At 28.2% G+C, this 11,125-nt stretch overlaps 2 protein-coding genes across 2 annotated transcripts; both read right to left on the bottom strand.

The window, feature by feature from the left end:
- Nucleotides 1-457: 457 nt before the first annotated feature.
- LOC112599372 (mediator of RNA polymerase II transcription subunit 15-like) lies at nt 458-2,026 on the bottom strand. Its single transcript, XM_025346255.1, has 2 exons — nt 1,972-2,026; nt 458-1,898 (listed from the first exon to the last, which is right to left on the bottom strand). The coding sequence occupies exons 1-2, from the start codon at nt 1,981-1,983 to the stop codon at nt 459-461; spliced, it is 1,452 nt and encodes a 483-aa protein (XP_025202040.1). The 5' UTR covers nt 1,984-2,026; the 3' UTR covers nt 458.
- A 3,627-nt stretch (nt 2,027-5,653) lies between these two features.
- Nucleotides 5,654-7,441, bottom strand: LOC112599305 (PAX-interacting protein 1-like). The gene is made up of 2 exons (XM_025346138.1): nt 7,330-7,441; nt 5,654-7,237 (listed from the first exon to the last, which is right to left on the bottom strand). Exons 1-2 carry the CDS (start codon nt 7,339-7,341, stop codon nt 6,035-6,037), a joined length of 1,215 nt encoding a protein of 404 aa, XP_025201923.1. The 5' UTR covers nt 7,342-7,441; the 3' UTR covers nt 5,654-6,034.
- Nucleotides 7,442-11,125: the final 3,684 nt, after the last annotated feature.

Below are 11,125 nucleotides of genomic sequence, written 5' to 3'. Positions count from 1 at the left end.
ACGTGAGTGGTGTTAAATATTTTATAAATATTATGACGTTCTGCTGTGCACGTCGAACGATTTGAAATCGGTGACCGATTTAATAGTGTTATTAATGTTATTATACATTTATGCGCGAATAATTCGAAAATCATATGATGAGATTCATCGGTTTTCTTGAGTTATTAGAGTATTATATAAATTATAAAAGTTTAGGTGCATTGAAAACGAGTATATTAATGATCCAGAAAATAAAGTATTTCAATATTTATTTTAAAACCAAATAAATACAAACATTTTAACATTTTAATCAAACATTTTTTTAATGGGAATACATACGTAAACACGTACAACACATTGCAAAGTAAAAACCTGCCAGCTGAAGTGTGTGGAAATATTCCCGATAATAAATACCTATCCTAAATACGTATTAAAATAATTTAATAAATAATATTGTAATATATTGTCACGTGTGATTTCTAAGCGACGATGGTTTTGAAGTTGTTGGGAACAGCTTTGAGTTGTTGTTGTTGTTGTTGTTGTTGTTGCATTTTTGGTGTTGATTCAGACGGAGCTTGTGTGGTGGATATAATCACTCCGGACGACGATTGATTCATAGTTGTCTGTTGGACGCGTGGCTGTTCGGTGACGGCGACCTGCCCAACGGGAACGGAGTAGTAGTATTGTTGTGGAATGATGGCATACTGGAATTTAGGGTTGACAGCTGTGGTCGTTTGGGCTTTTACTTGGGTGGCCGGGTACTGAGCGACGTACGAATAATTGACTGGACTGGTGGCAGCGGAGGCGGTCGATTTTTGAACGTATTGATATGTGGGTGTTGGAACGACAAATCGTTGTCTGTAGTCTTGTCGGCCTTGATCTGCAACGGCGTACTGTTGCCTGTGTATTTGTTGACCTGGAACGTTGAACCGCTGTTTGTATTCTTGTGGAACCTGAGCTGTGGTTGCGAACTGCTGTTTGAGTTCTTGTTGAGCCTGGATAAGTCCGGCGAACTGTTGTTTGAATTCCAGTTGAGCTTGTGCAAGGTCGGCGAACTGTTGTTTGTATTCTAGTTGAGTCTGAGTTGGGATAGCAAACTGTTGTTTAAGTTCTTGTTGAGCTTTGTTAAGTGCGGCGAACTCTTCTTTATACTCTTTTTGAGCCTGGTTAAGAACGGAAAATTTTTGGTTATACTCTTGTTGGGTTTGTGCAAGTACGGCGAACTGTTGTTTAAGTTCTTGTTGGGCTTGGGTAAGATCAGCGAATTGTTGTTTGTACTCTTGTTGAGCCTGTTCAAGGGCAGAAAACTGTAGTTTATGTTCTGCTTGAGCTTGAGCTAGAGCGGCAAGTTGTTGTTGTTTGTATTCATGTCGAGCTTGAGCAACGTTGACGGAAGAGATGTCTTGTTGATTTTCAGTCGGGGCGGTGTACTGTATTTTGTATTCTGGTTGAACATGTCGTGGGATGGCGGCAGGGACGACTTCCGGTAAGGTGGCCGCATACAATTCCTTGGTGCTAAATTGAGGTTCGGCTGACATTTGAGTGGCTGGTACGTAATACTGTTGACTAGCCTGGTTACTGTGGTAAGAGTTTGGTGTGACAATCGAGTACTGCACTCCAGCGTTTTCGAAAGGTGTCTGGTATGATTGTTCATAACTTTGACGTTGTTCAGGATTTTGGTAAGACTGTGGTTGTTGAGGTATTGACATAATTGGAGCCGATAGTTTATTAGATGGATTTTCGATGTCCTCGAATTTGACATGTGGTTGTTGGACAGCCACCGAAGACCCCTGGAAAGACCCATGTGACATAGATGACGGCAGGTATTGAGACGGTATACCGGTGGTTAATTGATTTAGTTGTTGTTGACACAAAGTCACTCCAATGAAAGCGAGCATTACTAAACCGGTGGAGAACATCTATCGGTAGAAAAAAATATTAGTATTTATGAACGTTAATATTATGGTAAAAATTTATTTTTAGTACACTTACCTTGTATGCCATTTCTAGATTATATGTAAGTGTCCTGTGTTTATGACTATGTATGTTCTGTGGAGCTAAATCGAAGACGACTGATACATTTGACCAACACCAATAGGGTTATATATGATCGTACTTCACTATAATATCGCTGATGGATCCCCATTTGGTGGGACCTAATTACTAATTAACAGTTTTTACTAATGAGGTAACTTTGTACATATTAATATACGGGGACATATCACTTACTGATAATTTTTATGTTTCACTTTAATAATACATTGCTATTCTAACATTAAATTGATGGATAGTTAGATTTTCATTTGTATACTATTTGTGTTATAATTTCGTTTCATATAATAGTAGCAATATACGTAGGTTTAAAAACATTAACGAAATAATTTAAAAATAATGATGTGACAATTGCATTCCGTGACTTGTACGGCAAACAACACGAATACGATTATATGATTCACGAACTATCTACTTACATGTTTACAATGATGAAAATTTAAATTTAAATTTGTTTTTCCTATATGCATGTTTTTAATAATATTTCATGTTATTAATATTAAAGATAATATTCAATACGAATTTATTTTATTGTTTCATAAATTCGTCTATTATTTTGTTATACATTTTGTTGATTACAAAATTTTAATAATTATAATTTATAAAATAAAATAATTTAAATTTAGATTTTATGTTATTATTTTAAATATTTAATAACAAAATCAAATGTAAGTACTTCTTACTTAAGAATTAAAAAAAAAAAATAAATAGTTTATACCTATTGGCTATTTAATATAATTTCTTAAACATATGTTTTAATTTTAACTTTAAATAACTAATTTTATTAATAATTTGTATACGGTAGGTACATCATATCTTTATTATTTTTATTTAATATAATATCCTTTAATATTTATTGTACATTATTATGCAATATAATACTTTTTTATTTGTTTCAATAAGGAAGTTTTTCTTTTCATCATATTTTTATAAACATAATTTATAAAAAAATGAATAAATCTAGTTTAAAATTACGTACACTTCAAGTGTTGTCAAGTATATACAGTTTAATACGATTCTCATATAAGATTATGAATTGTAGATAGAGTTCAAATAGTCTAAGGATAATACAATTCTAAATATAATTCAATCAATAGCTGTTAAATGTTATTTTATAAATTCTATAATGCTCATGGAACTTAAGTTTTTTTTAATAAATACCTACTACATAATATACATATAATCACGTAATATAGTTCAAATAAAAATAAAATATGATATGCTGGAAATGTGTAAGTGAACCGAAAATACAAATTTAAATATTTTGTAAATTGTAAAACATAATAGAGTACCTACTATTTTTCGAGTTTATCTTATATCTTTTACAATATACACTTTAAATAGATACCTAGTTATATTATAGTAGACAAAATATAAAAATGTACAACCTACAATAATAATGATAAATAAATAAAATTTACTAACTTCAAAACATTTTTTTCTTTATTTATTTATTAATATTGACTTGAATTAAAAAAAAATATGTTATTATGGATCATCGATATTTATTAAATATATATTATCGAATTTGATGATTTCGTTTAATTTATAATTGTCGGTATCAAATATTTTTTATAAAACTAAAATTGTTAATGATTAATGAATATAAATATAGTAAATTAATAGACTCTGTAACATCACTCAGTGTCTTATTTAGATATGTTTTTGCTTAAGAAAACAAAGATTGTTTATTTATTTATATTTTATTTACAATATGAAACAATATACTTATTTACTAAAAAAACATTATTTAAAGTAGGTAATCATTATTAAAATATTAATCAAGTTAAAATTTAACTGCTAAGTACATATATTTAAACGTATTTGTTTTTGTAGTTGTTTAAATACAATAATTATTACTTTTACGTTTTCTTTATTTATTATTTTAAACTAAAGTTTTTAAAATGATTGCTATTTTAATTAATTACAATCGATTTTGTTTATATATTTATGAAACTGTTTTATAAAAATACTACAAAAAACTAAAACTAAATTAAATTTTATTTTTTTAATAATTTAATTTCAAACATTTTACCTAATTATATCATTAATATCTATAATCTATATTGTATGAATTTCATATACTTTACTTTCAAGTTTTAATTTAAAAAAATTGGGGAAGTGTTTCAGTTTTAAAGAATATATCAAGTGTACCTTGTCATTAATTGAGATTTTAACAGACAAAAAAAAAAAAACAAACATCATTGTAAAATCATTGCTCAATTTCTCAGAGTCTAAAATCAAAAATTTTACATGAATAAATACCTTAAAATTATTCAAAGTATTTTGAAAATTTCATTGTTTATAGAAAACTATGATTTTAATAGTAGTAGAATATTTCAAATTTTTACAATTAATATTTTTTGAATAATAATAATAATATAATATAATGATACATAATTTATTTAATATGAATGAAACTTACTGGAAATCTTTTATTATACTTTCAACCTGGTATAAAAATAAAAATCTTATATTTTCTTGATTACAAAATAATTTAAATATTTTGGTTAATTTAAATTTTCTCAAAAACTGGTTTTCATTAAAATATTCCATTTTGTCTTAGTTGAAATTTCGTTTTTACTGATTATTTTAAGTAATTCCGGATTTTTTTTTTATTTTTAAATAAACTTACTTAAATTCAATTTTTTTTTACAAAAAACTACTCTCAAAGTTGGTAATTTAAATTGTTTTACTATAAAAAGTGTAAGTAAATAAAAAAAAAAAAATAATAATAAATAAGTAAAATAAATCACACATTGTGAAACCACTAAATTATACCTAAAATAAAATAAATTAAAAAATTCCACGGTTCTACAATTATTTTATTAAGCTTCGTGTATGAAGGTTTTAGCATTCGGTTACACGAATTAATAATCTGATTAGCTATATAGTTATTTACACACTTAACACTATTTCCCTTTGATTAGGTACATTGTTTTCCTCAATATTATATAAATAAAAATTTAGTAATTGTAAAATAAATGGTCTAACTGTCCAGGATAATAAGAAAAATCGGATCAAATCTATAATATTTAATACAATTTGTATTTAAAAATAAAATACTGTATTTAAAATACTTAATCGAATATTTTAAATAAAAAGTGATTTAATACTTATTTGGCAGTACTCAAATACTTTTTAAGTATTGAAATATTATACAAATATATTTTAGATTTTATAATCACTTATATAATTCATTGCGAAAAAAAAAGTGCATAACTTTGTTATACCTAATACATAAATACTATACAATTAACTATGAATTAATTCAGCTTTAAAGAAATAAATAAGACAATTAAATGTTATAACTTATGAGTTATAAGCTATAACATCAAATACGCAGGTTGTTAATTTATCTGGTGCTACTGTGCAAGCATTATTATAATATTGTAATACATATTCTAATATTAATTAATTACTCGTTTTAATTTGTTTTTACTATAATAAATATGGGAAAAGTTTTATTAACGTTATCCGTATAAAATATACATAAAATGTGATTTTTACCTCGAACATATGTTATAGATGAACGATTTTAATAAGAGTAGCTACGAACCATTTGATGAGATTAAACGCTTTCTCGAACCATTATGTGGATCGGACAGAATTTAAAGGTATATCAAAAACAAGTATTTTTAATGGTCTACAAACTTAAGTGTTTTCACATTTATTCTTAAACCAAAATAATAACAAATAATTGCATTTTTTTTCTTAGGGACACATATATATTACAGCGCTAAGTCAGTTACGACCTGCAGCCGTAATATATGAAAATCGTCGGGGAAATAAATATTTTACAAAATATTTGTGCTGCAATGCACTAGTAGTACTTAATTAATAATAATAATAATAGTTATAATAATAATAATAGTGATATCCAATAATCGTACAACGAATATTAGGCGCAGTGTGTGTAAATACAATCGACTGCACTATGTACAATAATATTACATAATGATGCACCTTTCACGATTCCTCAACGAAAATGCACTTGCGCCATCTAAGCGGAGTATTTGAGCGTGCTGTAAGCGGCACCGGGTTGTTGTTGCGGCGATGATTCGAACTTGTACGCGAATGGTTCCTTAAAAGGAGTGGGAGTGGTGGACTTCACTCCGGACGAGAATTGGCTCTTAGCTGACTGTTGGACTCGCGGCTGTTCGGTTGCGGCCACAGTGTAGTAGTATTGGGGTTGTTGTTGGTACTGTTGCGGCAATACGTTGTACTGGTATTGGGGTTGGACGGCGGCTGCCGGGGCTTTGAACTGGACAGCGGTGGTGGCCGGATGACGGGTGACGTAGGAGTAATCGGCAGGACCGTTGCTAGGTGGGGCGGCTGGCTGTTGGACGTATTGGTATGCGGGGGACGGCACGACGTATTGTTGTTGCAGTTGTTTGTATTGTTGTTGAGCTTGAGTCAGGGTGTTGAACTGTTGTTGCTTGTATTCTTGTTGGGCTTGAACAGGGGTGGTTAACTGTTGTTGTTTGTATTCTTGTTGCACTTGAGCGGGGGCGGTGAATTGTTGTTGTTTGTATTCTTGTTGAGCTTGAGCGGGAGTGGCGGCGAATTGTTGTTGTTTATATACTTGTTGAGCTTGTGTAGGGGTGGACAGTTGTTGTTGTTGTTGTTGTTGTTTGTATTCTTGTTGAGCTTGAGCAGGAGCGGTGGCCGGGAAAGATAATTTGGTCACGTATTCAGGAACAGCCGACGGTTGGGCAGCTGGCACATAGTATTGTTGGTAAATCTGGTTACCGGGGTACGAGCTGGGGTTGACGATGGAGTACTGTACACCGGCGTAGTCAAAAGCCATCTGGTAAGGTTGGGCCAAGTACTGTTGTTGGGTCTGGTACGGTTGCACGTAGAACTGCTGTGGTACTCCTTGATAAGACTGCATGTAGTATTGCTGTTGCGGGATCGCTTGGTAAGACTGCGATGGTTGTTGTGGTTGTTGTGGTTGAGAGCCCGAAGAGACCACAGACAACGGTTTATTGGATGGCTGTTGTGTTTTCTGTCCGAAAGCGGCTACCAGATTGTCGCGTTCGATGTCTTCCAATTTTGTCTGTGGCTGTTGGGCAGCCGCCGATCCCGTCTGGAACGACGCCGGAGACACAGCGGTTGGCTGGTATTGCGAAGTTGAGCTGGAAGTCGATTGTTGTTGGCACAAGCACATGCTGGCGAATGCGAGCACCAGACCGGTGGAGAACATCTGTCGTGAGGAGAGAACATAAGTACAAAAGTTAGAAATAGGTGCGTGTGTGTGTGTGTGTGTGTATTTTTGTTTTTCTGTCTTAATCTTACCTTGTATGCCATTTTCGATTATTAGTAAATCTCGTGTGTGTGCTCTTGTGTACTGTGAAGCTCTATCAAACACGACTGATACGTTTAACGATCATCGATAGCAGTTTTATACGTACAAACTTGACGGAAATAACGCTAGTGTTAGTTCCGATCGCTTGTTTGGTGGGATCGAATTAACGATAACCAGTTGGCGTAATGCGGAGTCGTCGCGTGCCCAAATACGCGGGGCACGTACGTACATAGATACTGCAGCGGATGGATGGGTAAGGTAAATGTGTTTCCGGTAGTTATGTTTGGATTAAAATAATATATTGGTTATTATTATCTCACCGGGCCGGAGGCCGTTCCAGTTTTACTTTCATATTATTTTTATTACAATATTGTCTCTAAGAGCAGTATAACAGCATCAGCTCTTAACGTCGCCAACGAACCATGTGGTGGTTAAAATATGTTCGGCAATTTATATGATCAGCTTTAATATTATATTTTACAACATGTAATATGCATGTACGTTATGATTCAAATATCATATAACTTTTCTTGGTGCATTTGGGGTAAGACTTTATATGATTTTAATAACATTCTTATACACTGTCGTGCGTATTACATTTTAATATTATATTATTTCAAAAAATTTAAGTTTTTAAATTATAACGTTGATTACCATTAAATTAAAATAACTGGAGATTAAATTTTAAAGTACATATATAATAGATAATATGAATAATTTAAAAAGTTTTATTTTATTTTTCAGTTTAATACTTTTAAGTTTATATCCATAAACTTGAATTGAAATAACATAATAATATAACTTACCAAATATATTTACATTGAATAACATTAATTCAAAGCTAATATATTTATATAAATAAAATGGATTAGCATTGGCAGTTTTATCATGTAATATAATATACTCATATTTTTATTTATTTGAAAATGTTCTTACTAAATACTATTAAACGTACTATATATTTTATTTTATTTTTAAATTTTAAATTGACAACTTTTATAATGTTATTTTTTATAATCTAATATTTATTTTAAGTGCTTATTTAGTAGATAATTTTATCCATAATTAATATTTGTTGAAATTTTCTTCGAATTCTATATCTTAAAATTATTATGATGATTTTTCATTAGTTTATAATACCATTCAGACTAAAATCGAAAAATTAAAAAAAATATTAAATAAATCAAACTTAATATTCAAATTAATTATTTATAATTTATTTTAACTTTTTTAAAATAGTGAAACTTATATTAATTTATGTAACATAAAACCTAAAGCCAAGTATAAAAAATAAAACATTATAAAAATAATCAACAGATATGTATTTTTAATTAAGTAACTTATTAATATATTATAATTTCTTGTTTTAATTTCAAACTATTCTAATGATCATAAATATGTAAATAATTGCTGCAATTTATTGTATTATAATATTTTAAATCTCATTAGCCTAATAATCTATATATTCGGACATTCGGTAGAAAAATATATGTTTATTATTTAAAGTGTCATTAACTTAACATTTTAAAAAGCCTTAAGTATATATTTACTAAAAAGCAAGACGAACTATAATAGGAATATTATATAGATTAATCTCTAATATCTCATTTACATAATAATTTTGAAATTTATGGAATTAAGTTAAGATTATTTAACAAAGAAAATAGTTAATTAATATTATGTAAATAATAATAATAGCATGATATATTATTATTGTCGTTACACAAATACGAAGACAACTATAGGGACCTAGTTATTTAACTACATTTTGTTATTATTGTTACTTGGTACTTATATTGTGACGTAATAATATTTTAGACCTATTATTTTGAATTATTTAAATATATTGTGATACTTGGTTATATGCATATGAATCTGAGATATTTGCTTTTAAATACGTTTTGTAAAAAATACAATAAAAATTGCCAGTAATAGGTACAATGATACTAGCAAATGATAAATATAAATAATTACATATAATATTAATATTTTGATGATTTGGTATTTTTAGGTTTTATTATATTACTGTATTACTAGTAAATCTTATTGAATTTTTTACAAAAAAATTAATATATTAAGAATAAACGAATAAAATTTAGGCATTTGTATTAATTGTATTACATATATGTAAGTGTTAAACGTTATAGTTAAATTCAAAAATTCTATATTTTTTTTAATTAAATGGTATAGGTACAATTGAATGAATTATGTAGTTATAGTAAAAATGTAATATTGCATATTTATATCATTTAATATCAGAATTTAGCAAATTATGTGTACCAAACAAGGTTATTGACGTTAAACTTATATCATTTTTACTAGTTTGCACTCTACTTAGTTATAGAAATAATTTTACAAGTAAATCTGCTTTCTCCATCTGTCATAAGTCATAACCATCATTGTAGTCACTGAAACTAATATATTGGATTGATGGCTAACGATATTGTGTAATACGAATAACGTAGACTACGTCTACGTAGTATCGTTTCCTAAAAAAGGGTATGTTGTGTTTGTGTTATTCCAAATAAATTATATTTTCTGTACCAATATTGTCTCACTAAGAGAAATTATATTAACTCGTTAGGTACTGTCATATACATTAACACATCTCATAAGTATTATTATTTAACAACTTATGTACAACATCACTATTCAAGATATTCTTGGAAATTCTGTGTGTTACATATAATATATTTTATACACGTTAAATAAAACATAATATTTTTATTGTAAAACTGCATCTAAAATATTAATATTAATAGTTAATACGTGCAAGTTGAATTTGACTACATGATTTTTTTGATCGTAAGAAAACTAGAAAGAAGGAATGGAGATGCAATAATGTCAGAAATAATTATTATTGTTGATTCTATTAAATTATATACCTATTATATCTGGAAAATCTTGCCACATGTACCTATACAATAATTAGAGTTATTTAAATATACGAAATTATAGTTTAAATGGCTGAACCTACACAATAATACTGAATACCCACAATTCACAAATAATTATATTTATCTGTAATTGAACACATATTAATAATAATTAATTTATCAAGAAATCTTAAGCAATATTAAATATAATATACTCGTATATTTTTCAACTAAGTAAAAAATCTATAAAACCCTTTACAATTTGTAAATTAACTGGTATTTGAACAACCTACATATTATATAAATTTAATTTTTACATAATAAATATTTAATAATATATTAGCAGCTTTAACTTTAAGTGAACTTTATAAACGAGTTTTTATATATAAAAATTAGTACATATATGTATAATATCTTTTAAAACCACTATTCTTTATTTAATCATATAATATTTACTACTTATTAAAACTAGGCAAATTAAGTTCAAATACCTTGTTAAAACGGTTTAGTAAATATATTAAGAATATATGATAAGAAGTATAAAAATTAAAAATATATACAATATATAATTTAATGTTTTTTTATTTAAAAAAAAAAATATATATACTCTTATATATATATATTTTAGAATATAATTATACAAAAAAATCTTCTGAAATCCCATTGAAACAAAATATTTTATAAACCGGCCAAAGATAACTTGAAATACCTACTATTAATAATTTTCAATAGGTACAATGGATTTCAATATTTTCTAAATAAAAATAAGTGAAGTAGAAAAATATGGTTGGTTTAATAATTATAGTAACATAAAATGTTTTATATGTATACTCGTATATTATATTATACATACCTCCCTACTAAAATTTATAACACACTGTCCATTGTTCAACAATAGTTTAATACGGAT

The sequence above is a fragment of the Melanaphis sacchari genome, unplaced genomic scaffold (assembly GCF_002803265.2).
Source record: "Melanaphis sacchari strain LSU unplaced genomic scaffold, SCAv2.0 Contig50_pilon_pilon, whole genome shotgun sequence".
NCBI lineage: Eukaryota > Metazoa > Arthropoda > Insecta > Hemiptera > Aphididae > Melanaphis > Melanaphis sacchari.
This window is presented reverse-complemented; position numbering and strand designations above follow the sequence as displayed.